The sequence below is a fragment of the Crotalus tigris genome, unplaced genomic scaffold, assembly GCF_016545835.1.
Source record: "Crotalus tigris isolate CLP2741 ecotype Arizona unplaced genomic scaffold, ASM1654583v1 scf7180000019550.566604, whole genome shotgun sequence".
In the NCBI taxonomy this organism is placed as follows: Eukaryota; Metazoa; Chordata; class Lepidosauria; order Squamata; family Viperidae; genus Crotalus; species Crotalus tigris.
The window spans coordinates 279,773-292,313 of NW_024097590.1; the positions used below are offsets into that span (position 1 = coordinate 279,773).

General features: G+C 38.7%; 1 protein-coding gene across 2 annotated transcripts in view; it reads left to right on the plus strand.

Moving 5' to 3' along the window:
• The window catches only part of MDGA2 (MAM domain containing glycosylphosphatidylinositol anchor 2), a 376,726-nt gene that overhangs the window by 234,451 nt on the left and 129,734 nt on the right, over positions 1-12,541 (plus strand). For both annotated transcript variants that reach the window (XM_039363106.1, XM_039363107.1), the window contains one exon: positions 12,147-12,416. In XM_039363106.1, the coding sequence (XP_039219040.1) occupies positions 12,147-12,416 (270 nt within the window). The remainder of the gene's footprint in view (positions 1-12,146; positions 12,417-12,541) is intronic.

Below are 12,541 nucleotides of genomic sequence, written 5' to 3' on the forward strand. Positions count from 1 at the left end.
ATGGGAAATGCCTAGACAAGCACCTGCAGTTTTATTGGCAAGATTTTAGAAGTGGTTTGCCATACCCTCCTTCCTAAAGCAGAGACAATGATTGGCCCAAGTTCACCCAGGCACCTTTGTGCCTAATACTGTACTAGAACTCACAGTTTCCTGGTTTCCAATCCAGTGTCTAAACCACTACAGCAAACTGGTTCTGTAATTCTTTTTAAAGTACTTCCCTAAGGGCCAAAAGTTTTACAGATGTCTTCATTGAATGGGATTCTTGCTTGTTTTAGACATGGTTTGTTGAACAAACCAAAATGCCCCACTTAGCCCATTTCATGAAGCCAAAACAGGCAGTGGTGAGATTCAGCTGATTCACACCTGTTTACAGAATCGGTAGTTAAATTTTGTTGAGTTCGAAGAACCAGCTGAATGCACACTGCTTCTGGAAGACTGTTCTAGGCCTTGGAGGCCTGGAGGAGGCCGGAAGTGCGTGGATGCCACTTCTGGAAGTCCATTCTAGGCTTTGGAGGCCCAGGTCTGCATCCACACAGAGAACCGGTTGTTCAGGTATTTGAATCCCACCACTGAAAACAGGTCACTTTTAAACTTAGGACAATGTGTGAAGCTGATCATTTTATTTTCCTCTTTTGCAAATCTCCCTGTGAGGTAGGTATATTGCCTGCTTGCATATTAAAGCTGAGTCACAGATGTTGAATACAAATGTGGGGCTTTTTTGCTGGGAAGAGAGCACAGACATTCTGCAGCATTATTTTAAATAAAGGAGCTGTTGATTTGGCACAAGAATGAATCTTTCAAAAGTGCAAGACATCAAACAGTACAGCTTCTGAAAAAATAGTCTAATGCAATTCTTAGCTGAGATTACTCTGATATTAATGGCAATGTTTCTAATCTCTGATTGAAGCAGACCTGAAATTACTTTGTTGCCTTAAGAATGAGCAGCTAAGAAGACCAAATCACTGTACAGTAATATTTTTGAAGGGGAGGCTAAGGGACTAAAAGGACATTTTGTTTTTTTTCTCTTCCTGTGTACTGCTCTTATGCTTGATATTTTGAGCCTAGGAAATCAGTGACTATAATCTGTGCTATCACTCCCAAAACATCATTCTAGGAGCAATATTGGTAGCAGGTTATTTGCTTTTTGTATGTGTTTCTCATTGGCTCTTAAAACTACTTCTTTGAAGGTAAATCTTGGGAATTATTCAAGCTCACCATTTAGTAATAGACTTTTTCCCATGACTCCTAGTTTTCATCCCCCTTAAATAAATACTAATTACAACAATAATAGAAATAATAATACCTGCAAATAGCAGAATAGAAGAGAAAGAACTGGAGAAAATAACAAAATACAAAAACCTGCAAATAGAAATAGAATGACTCTTCTACACACATAAAAAAGCAAAGGTAGTACCAATAGTAATAAGTGCCTTAGGTGCAATCCCAAAACAACTGGAGTACTGCTTGTATACCACCCGTATTGACAAAATTGCCATCAGTCAATCCCTCCCCCCAATGAACTGTACAATTTCTGCTGTCTTAGGAAAGCTCAAAACATTCTTAAAGACTCACCTCATCCGGACATTCTATTTTTTGAATTATTACCATTTGGCAGACAGTACAGGATAATAAAAACAAAGACAAATAGGCTGAAAAATAGTTTTTATCCCAGAATCGTAACCATATTAAATAATACTGTGTAGTGCAACATTGAAGTGCAATATTGGAGGCAGTGCAGTGGTGGGTGGAATATGAAGGATGTGTGTATATAGTGTATGTTTTTATTTATGGTTTTTACTTGTGTGTGGTGTGCACTGGACAGCACTTAATTTTGTGAGTTGTGAGTTACACAATGACAACAAAGATATTCTATTCTATTCTAATCATCAACATCTGCCTATCCCAGGTCCTTGGGAAGGATTTGAGAAGTGGATAAAAATGCCATATCCAGTCTGAACATCAGGCTGACTGTGCGATGAATAATACCACCATCAGATTCTCCAGCCTCTAAATGGATTAAATTACAATGCTGTAATTTAAGAAAGTATTTAGAAACTGTTTCCCTTATGAGTACAGTCGAATCTCCTCCTCCACCTTCTCCTTCTCTGGCCTTCATTAAAAAGGAATGTTCATATTTGATTGAATTAAAAATGTATTATGTATATCTTTTGAACGACACACTGAAAGATAGTATTACTTGGAAAAAGTACTAGTTTGGTTTTCATGCTCATCACAGGTTCACCTTCATTTGAGTAGGGGTGTGATATCAGAATAATATCCTACAGAGGAAGAGCAATTTACCAACAAAATGGGAATAACATAGCTTTGCATAGAGAAAAGAACTTTCCAAAATTCAGATAAAACTTTCAGCCATATCTGCCAATATCAACCCCCTGTAGTTCTTTGCTTCTTTCCGAAGTTAAAGTAGCCTTTTTCCACTAAAATTTTATGCATCCTTCAGCTGAACAATGCCCTATAAATAAGATGATTCAGATTCAAATTCAACCTTGAGGATCATTGGTGGTTGTTTGATCAGCCACTGCCTTTCAGCCTAATCTCCTGTAGGGTTGTTCAAAGATTAATCTGAAAGAGGTATCCTAAATGAAACCAAGCAGAGTTGATGGGGGAAATCTGGAGATCAAACTTGGAATGGGATTGGAGATGTTTCAGAAGAAAATAATAGGTAAAAGGTGATTCAAAATATGAATCACACGGACAGGCTTAGAACAGCAAATGTTATTTAAGATGCAGAACAGGACAAAATGATTAAGAAAAACAAAAAGGGTGCTATAACAGGGAGATATAGACTCTTCCATACATAAATGTAGGTATGTTCCAAAAATGGATTGCAAGTTGCTATGGAAACAACACATGAATAAATGTATGGAAATTCTTATCCTAAGTGTGAAGATTGGTTTGATTAGGCCTGCATTTTCTGTCTATATTGTCTTTTATGGTTTTATAACTGAAAAACTTGGAATCCTATGTATATACATAATATTTTGTTGAGACATACCTCACAGTCCCCCCCCCCATTTATAACTTGTAGTGAGAGTAAAGGGCAAAGGGCAAAGAATTGGCTGGTTCTTAATTTTCCATTGTGATCCCAAGTTCAAGTCCTGTAGAGATATAAAGTAGTTCAAATAAGGAGAGTTCAGGTTTCACCCAGGAGGAATTTTCACTATCTCTACTTTGTTTTTCAATCCAGAAGCTATTGACTTTCATTTCATAGGATAAGTCATATTATCTACTTTACCTCATAGCAGCTGATACAGAATGAAACAAACTTATTTTTAACAGTTTGGTCCTCTACAATGGCAAGGCATACACAAATTATTTTTGATGGGATCTTTGCAGTGCCCAACTGCAGATTACTTTAGCTGAGCTAGACTGTTTCCTGTATATTTACTAGGTTGCACAAAGTGACTTAGGTTTTCAAAAATAGAGAGGTCACCAGTTTACCTCAGTGAAATAATGCAATGGTCTCCAGCTGCTTCAAGACACTGCTGCACAAGAAGGTTCATTTATCCTTCTTCTCAACGCTTATCAAAGGGCTTCTAGATTTGACAGCTTTGGGATTTCCTACACAGTATACTTCAGCCACAAAGCCATTGATGAGACATTTGGAAGGGTGGCTACCTTTTGCTCACAACTGTATTTGTCAAAGGTACTGTACCTAGCTTGAAAGCAGTTTAAATCCTAACTGAAGAGAATATTTGTAGTTCAGGGTCGAAATGTGGGGTCCTTGGTGCTCTCTGAGCTTGGTGGTTTCTTGCAGATGTTTCATTACCCAAGTAAGTAACATCATCAGTTGCTCCTGATGATGTTATCTAGCTGGATAATGAAACTTCTGCAAGAAAACAGCCTGCAAGAAAACATCTGCAAGATCTACAAAGCCCTAGTAAGACTGCAAGTGGAATACTACAGCCAATTTTGGTCACCATATCACAAAAAAAATGTTGAGAGTTTGGAAAAAATTCAGAGAAGAGCAACTAAGATGATCAAAGGCCTGGTGGCTAAAACATATGAAGAACAGCTGGGTTTGGCTAGTCTAAAGAAAAGAAGAAATAGGGGAGACATGATAGCAGTGTTCCAGTGTCTGAGGGGCTGCCACAAGGCAGAGGGGGTCAGGTTGTTCACCAGAGCACCAGAGGGAAGGGCAAGAAACAATGGTTGGAAACTGATCAAAGAGAGAAGCAACCTGGAATTAAAGAGAAACTTCCTAACAGTGAGGACAATCAACCAGTGGAACAGCTTACCCCCAGAAATTGTGGGCACTCCATCACTAGAAATTTTAAAGAAGAGACTAGATAATCACCTGTCTGAGATGGTATAGGTTCTCCTGCTTGATCAGGTGGCTGGACTAGAAGGCCTCCAGAGTACTATTCTATTCTATTCTATTCTATTCTATTCTATTCTATTCTATTCTATTCTATTCTATTCTATTCTATTCTATTCTAAACAGTATGAATTCTCTCAGCCTTCTTCTTAGAAAAGGCTAAGTGGGGCTCCAAAACAGGAAGTGAAGCAACATAATTATTTCATCCATATAAGCCGTTGTTTTATTCAAGAAGCCATATGCTTCCTTCAGACCATTTTTTAATTTGATTTGGTCTTTGCCTTGGGGGGAGCGCAGTGGGCTTCCCAAAACTACTAGAGGTCTTCCCATTAATGATTTGGCATTAAGGCAAATCAGACACAGAGAGAGAAATAAACATATTTACACATCACATGAAGTGTTAATACCACTTGGTAAGGACACACTTAGAATACTACATCCAGTTTTGGTCATGTAAAAAAGATGTTGAGACTCTAGAAAGAGTACAGAGAAGAGCAACAAAGATGATTAGGGGACTGGAGGCTAAAACATATAAGGAACGGTTGCTGGAATTGGGCATGTCTAGTTTAATGAAGAGAAGGACGAGGGGGGACATGATAGCAATATTCCAATATCTCAGGGGTTGCCACAAAGAAGAGGGAGTCAAGCTATTTTCCAAAGCACCTGAAGGCAGGACAAGAAGCAACAGATGGAAACTAACCAAAGAGAGAAGCAACCTAGAATTAAGGAGAATTTTCCTGACAGTTAGAACAATTAACCAGTGGAACAACCTGCTTCCAGAAGTTGTGAATGCTCCAACACTGAAAGTTTTTAAGAAGAAACTGGACAGCCATTTGTCTGAAATGGTATAGGGCAGTGTTGGCAAACCTTTTAGAGACCAAGTACCCAAAACCCACTTATGCATTGTCAGGTGACAGGTGGGTGTGGCCATTGGGTGGGTGTGGCCCATTGGGTGGGTGTGGCTGCGGTGGTAACCGCAGACTGGGTGGGACTAAAAGGTTCAATCAATCAATTCCAACTTTGCAAGATCTTTTTTTTCCCGCAAAAAGTTGAAATTGACTGATTGATAGAACTTTTTTTTTTTGCACATGGCGGCAGAGGCCTAAAGCTAAAAGGTTTTATAAAACCCAGCTGAAAGCCTAGGACTGGGGCGATGGTGCACGTGCCCACAGAGAGGGCTCTGAATGTCACCTCTGGCACCTGTGCCATAGGTTCGCCACCACTGGTATAGGGTTTCCTGCCTGAGCAGGGGGTTGGATTAGATGACCTCCAAGGTGTCCCTTCCTACTACTATTACTACTATTATTGTTGTTGTTGTTGTTTTTGTTGTTGTTGTTGTCAGAATTACAGAATAACAGAGTTGGAAGGGACCTTGGAGGTCTTCTATTCCAACCCCTTAATCAAGCAGAATACCCTATAATATTCCAGAAAAATGGCTGTCCTTTCAATGATGGAGATCCACAACTTCTGGAATCAAGCCGTTACACTGATTAATTGTTCTCACTGAGAGGAATTATTTTTTTAATTGTAAATTGGATCTCTCCCTAATAAATTTCCATCAGTTACTTCTTGTCCTGCCTTCAGATGCTTTGGAGAATAGGTTGCCCCCTTTCCTCTGTGATACCCCCTCAAATATTGGAAGATTGCTATAATGTCACCCCTATTCCTTCTCTTTATTAGACTAGACATATCCAGTTCCCCAGCCTCCAGTCCCTTAATCATCTTTGTTGCTTTTCATTCAAAAGAGACAATTCAAGAGCGATAACAAGAAGCTAAGAAGGAAACAAAAAGACCAGAACATATCCCCTCCAACAGCTGATCCAGATAAGAAGGGATTAATACCAGATAAGCAGAAAACAATACTCTAATCAAGAATTACCAAGAGTAAAACCACACCCCACCAACATGGGCAGGGCAAGCTATTTGATATAAACAGGGAGTAAATCCCACACTCCTTACACTTATGCTGTTACATAATTGAATAATGAAACATGTGCAAGAAACCAACCAAGCTCAGAGAGTACCATGGACTTTTCTATAAATTTTATTTTAGACTGGGTAGTTGGTGGTAGGCATATATCCTCCTACCACCAGAAACGTTGAAAAAGAGATTATTTAGTCATCCAGGTTACTCTAAATCAGGGGTGTCAAACTGCCAGCCCAAGGGCCGGACGCCTCATCGGAAGCTGCGCCCACCCCCATTGCCAGCAATGGCAAAACCATCCCGATATGTTGTGCAACATCATGTGATGTCGCGAGTTTGACATGTCTGTTCTAGATGAACAAAGTTATATATGAGTGCTTTTAACTGTAAACAGTAGATTAAAAATAAATGGCTTGCTGTCTTTTGCACTTCTTCATCTGTCTTCTGGTAGATTGTTCCTGAGAACCACATAAACCACAATTATTTACTTTCTTTTACTTGTTCAGTTTGAGACATTTCTGATTATTTACTTTAGGTCTTTGTTTCTCTGTAGTAAGTATAAATCATAGGGCCTGGACAGAATGAATGGCTTTTTGTGGTGTGTTAATATAAGAAGCAAGTACACAGCTGTAATGATTAATCAGAATGTAGCAGAAGATAGTATTTATAGATCCATTATATAATTACATAATAGGTACAGTGAATGAATCTATTGTACATATTTTATGCTGCTGAAACCCAATCTGGAGTGCTCTAGATGTTGGAAGATTGTCCAAGTGAGGGTTGATTAGAGTTGTAGTTCAGAACTGCCAAGATTATTACATGTTATTCCCATCTAGGTTTGGGCTAATGGTAAATGGAATGTATTAGAATCCTGATGAATGTTTACCAAGATATCCTATCCAGTGCTTTTTTTCTAAAAAAAAAAAAAAAAGGTGCTGGAACTCACACACTTCATACAACCCACCTTGCCTACCCTACAAGGTTCCATCCAAAAAAGGTGCCAGAACTCCGTTCTGGGCGTTCTATGACAAAAAAAGCCCTGATCCTATCCATGAGTCCAAGATTTCATCTCTGGTGGAGATTATATTTTTTGGGACATTGGGGAAATGTTATTCTAAACTAGCTGTAAAAATTTTGGTGAGCTATGGGACTTTGTGAGAATAAAAGATTGAAGCATTAATCTGAAGTGGCAATTGTGAGTGAATGCAAAGTGAAAATTTGCGCAGAAATATTATGGATTCTAATGAGCAGCATGGTAGCCTAGAGGTGAAGCTTTCACCTCACAATCAGGAGGTTGTGAGTTCGATTCTAGATAGTGGCAAATATTTCTCTCTCTGAATGCAATGTGTTATTGTCTGCTGCAAACTCTGTGTAGGTATCAGGAAGAGCATCTGGCCAGTAAATGCTCAAGCTCTGTTCAGTCGTCCCGATTCCATCCCGATGCAAGAGATTACAGAATCTTTAAAAGAAATAATTATGGATTCTAATGGCTTAAAGTCCATTTTATGAGGAATTATCCTTGCAATTATAGATATGGAAGATTCTATGAAGATGCAAATAAGTATTTTAGGGACAAGGAGCCATTTTAGACCTCAGAATTTTGCAAGCCACAGTATTCCCTATGAAGTGTCACTTGGACTTTAAAGAATAGGAAGAGCAATGATGCCTTTCAATTTTGGCGTTGGAGAAGACTCCTGAGAGTCTGGTGGATAACCAAGAACACAAATGGATGGATCATTGAACAATTCAATTCAGAGTTTTTGCTTGAGGCACAAATGACCAGACTCAAGTTATCCTACTTCGGAAACATTATGCCAAGACTCAGCTCTCTGGAAAAGGCTCTATTGCTTGGAAGAAAAAGAAGAAAAAGACTACCAGCAGCAAGGTGGATGAGTACATCATTAAGAGATCTGAAAGGACAGGTTATATATAGATTGTTGTGGAGTAAATCTATCTATAGGGTCAACACACTGATAAAAATAAATATTATTACTTGTTTGTAATACAGTTGTAGAAAACTCAGTCAATTGTATATGAAAGGCTCTGAAACTGTTCATCGAGCTTTGTAGGAAATGATGCAACTAATGACACACACATGCACACACATACACACACACACACAGGCATACAGGCAGGCAGAGGGAATATTACATTATTACTGTGCTGAAAATGGATCTTGCGATTTCTTTTTTTTCTCTCTCCTGCAAATTTGCTTTTCTTTTTCTCAGGGTGATTGAGGATTTCTGTCAAATCTCTCTTGTTAGCAATTTTGAGTGGACTTTATTGCTGGAGATGGAAGAAGCTGCTGCAGCTGACATTGGGGGTTTTGGGAGGGGGGTTGGTTTGGTTTGGTTTTGCTATTAGCCATCTTCCCATCATTCTGAAGTCTGCATTTCTCTGTCTGAGAGAGGAATATCTTTTTCTTGGGATTTCAACAGAAGTAGGGGGAAAAAAACGGAAATTAGAAGAACTGGATCATAGGACACATTCTCACCACCTTGGATTAAGCAAAATAAGCATGTACTTAGAGCACCAAGGGAAGGGGGGGGGAGCCACAGAGTTCTTTAGACTAATGATCATTCAATTAACCCTTTCATTGCCACCTTCAGCTTTAGTTTTCAATAAATATTTGCATTTCCTCCTCATAATGTTCCCCTTATTTCCCTTATAAAATTTACATTTTCCCCTACCATTTCATTTTTAAAAAATCATTAAAAACTGTTGAAAATTTGCCTTTTTTCCTCTTACCCTATTCATAAGTAAATAATATTCTTATATTGCTTATTGTTATTTAGTGCTGAGTATAAGAGCCGTATTGGTGCAGTTGTTAGAATGCAGTACTGCAGGCTAACTCACTGCTTACTCCAGAAGTTCAAAACTGACTGGCTCAAGGTTGACTCAGCCTTCCACCCTTCTGAGGTCTGTAAAATGAGAACCCAGATTGTTGGGGGCAATATGCTGTAAATCGCTTAGAGAGGGCTGTAAAGCATTGTTAGGCAGTTTATAAGTCTAGATGCTATTGCTACTTTTTAAAGTTTATATTTGCTACAGTTGTGTATAGTTGCTTAGGGCATTGGTTGGTCTTAATCCAGCCCTACTTCTTACACAACTGTTGGCCAATTTATAATTTTAAAAGGGCACAGCATTATATCCAGGATAGTTTCTCCAAGATGCCATTCTCTTGAAAAAGAAGAAGAAGAAGAGCTTTCATCAAAGCACCTGAGAACTGATAATAAAAATAAAAACTGACAATAAAAAGGGATATTTTTTCTGCATTGAATTAATTCATTAAAAAACTTGTCCAGATGTGCCCTATGCTCTACACAGTCCATCCACACTGAATCTCAAATTTTCATAGAGAAAAAAAAAACTGTCTAGAGAATTACTTGAAATTTCTTTTCTTTTATATGAGGAAAGGTAAGAGAAAAAGAAAGAGAAGGAACTTTAATCAGCCTCCCCCTGAGGAATCCAAATGACCTGTAACTCTAGGCACAGTGGAAATCATCAAATCTCTTGCCTGCCATTCAAACTGGATCTTTGTAACATAACTGCAAATGTCTTTGCTTCACTGCAGGTGTAGACGTTCTGGACCGTTAATAGCTTAAAAGCAAGTAAAAATGGGGCAGGTTCACCATCAAAAGATGGCAGGCTGACTCCCATGAAAGGTGGGCCAGAAACCTAGAGTGGCTAATAATTGTCGGAGGAGGAGGGGCTATTTGGAAGTTTCATTTTCTTTGGAAATGGTAATGCAGCTCATTTGCTCAAGTGGGTAATATCTGGATCTCATTGCCACTGGGTGAAAAAAACAAAAGAAAACTTATTTGAGCTGGGTTATTTATATATTTTTATGTCCATCTCATTTTTCTATGTCTAGAATGTGCTAACAAATTATATATATATATACACACTCTCATTAAAACCCAGTTAAATAGCATTCTGTGATTAGGATCTGAACTGGTGTGTTCACTGAGTAAGAGATAAGGGAAGTGCTAATCCTAATCCTATCTTGGAATCTGGGATTGGTGAGGGAACCTCTCTTCCTGCTTTTTGACTGGAATCTATTGTAACTTCAATTCAAGCATGGACAATTAGTTCAGTGTCAGAATGATAACAGAATAACAGAGTTGGAAGAGACCTTGGAGGAAACCCTATACCATTTCAGTTTTCTTTTCCCTAGCTTTCCCTGTGAATATCAGCCTCACTGGACAACTTTATATGGCAACAGGACAGATGGCATTTTAAAGTTAATATTCAGCAACTTGAAATTAACCTGGAACTGAATTTATAACAATGTTCATGCATGTTGTCTTTTTTAAAGTAAAGTCTTTTCTAGGTTGAGTTCCATTACTGGTGAATTTATTATTTAGTTATTTAAATTTGTTATGTTCTCCTCTCTCCTCCAACTCTAGCAGATTCCAGTAGCTTAAAAAAAACCACAAAACTGAAAAATATAAAACAACACAGATAGCCAATATTAAAACAAGCAAAATAAGAAACCACAACAGGTGTTTCACAAACACATTAATGTCAGATCTGGGACCAGAGCCAGGCCAGAGAAAGTAGGGTGGTATGTATACCTATTCCAGAGAGCAGGGTCTGACTGAGAAGGCATGCCTTCTTAATTCCAATATTACATTTTTAGTGTTTAACAGAGGGGACTGGAGCACAACCACTCCGCCAGAACATACCGAGTGGGCAGAGACAACTGGAAATAGGTGCTCCCTCAGATATTCTACTTAGAAATATATCAGGGGTGTTAAACTGCTGGCCCGCAAGCCAGTTTCATCATACCGAAGCCACGTCTACCCCATTGCCAGCAATGCAAAAAGAGTTGTGATACGTCGTGACCCGTCACATGACATGGCGAGTTTGACACCCATGAAATATAACATAGAGATTGGGAACAGATTGTTTTGGTCTTCTAGAATATTTTTCTATGTCCCAGGCTAATTCTCATTTCTAAACTTTTTAAATTCAATTTCAGTTACTCAAAATCTTAGTTATCACCATTTAGGCTCTCATGGGTTCTTTTCTTAACAGAACACAATTAGAATGACACAGAAGCACTTGACCTTGGATAGTGGTTTCTTTATATTTGACATCTTTATATAGGGTTGGGGAGATATCTGGTTTTGTAAAAAGTAACATATAAAAATGGTATGTGAATTCTTCCTATATTCTGTTCTATAGCTATGTCTATATAATTACTATGTCAATTATTATTACTATGATGCTCTACTCTGTACTATTATTACTCAATAACTTTACTATTACTATTCTATTACTATTATCTAGTACTCAGTCTATTACAATTAGCTATATACTCTGCTCTATATTACTGGTATGCATCAATGTTTCTTTTTCAAGCCTGTTCTGTCTTAAGTCCCCTCTCTTTAAGATTTTTTTTTTCTTTTAATGACCAGCTTGTAGAGCTCTTGCATCTTTTTATATTTTGTTTTGTCTTTTCTTTTGAAAAAAGGAAAATACTTCTTTTCCTCTCTTTTGGACTGACTAGCCTTCCTTTGACTTCTGTTCTCAGTTTACTGGTGGCTGCAAAGCTCCAAAATATACATCTTCCTCCGTTCTCCTCCCATATCTGGGGAAGAAAGTCAAATGGGAGGGAAAGAAGGCAATGCCTTCCGTTTTTTCAAGCAACCTCCTCGTCTCCATGAACCAACAGCAACTTCTGAATGGTTTTCAAAAGCAGCTCTATTAACTAATCTTTTGAGGTGAAATGTTTGGTAAACTGATTAACTCGGGAATTTATTTTCAGGTTTCAGTGCAAAAGCAGTTAGATATGAGGGAACCAGGGCAGAAGGAGGTGTGTTTGCTGTGTCCCCTTTTGTTCACCACCACCACCCTCATTCTTTTCTCTTGCAGACCCACCTGCTGTTGAGCCAACATTCCTTGAGATTCGACAAGGCCAAGGCCGAAGTGTGACCATGAGCTGCCGGGTGCTGAGGGCTTACCCAACTCGGGTTTTGACCTTTGAGTGGCGATTGGGCAGCAAGCTTCTTCGGACAGGAAGATTTGATGCTCAAGACTCCACAGATTATACAATCAGAAGCCTATCAAGGGACAGTTATGGAAATTACAGTTGCAACATCATCAATGAGGCAGGGGCTGGCCGGTGCAGCTTTCTCGTGACAGGTAGGACATCTACATGCTTCCCAAGTTGGTGTTGACACCGTACAGAAGCTGCAATGTCTTAAAATGCATGAGGTCCATGTATAATTCTATAGTCAAGCAGTGGTGTCTGATGTGTGTGTGTGTGT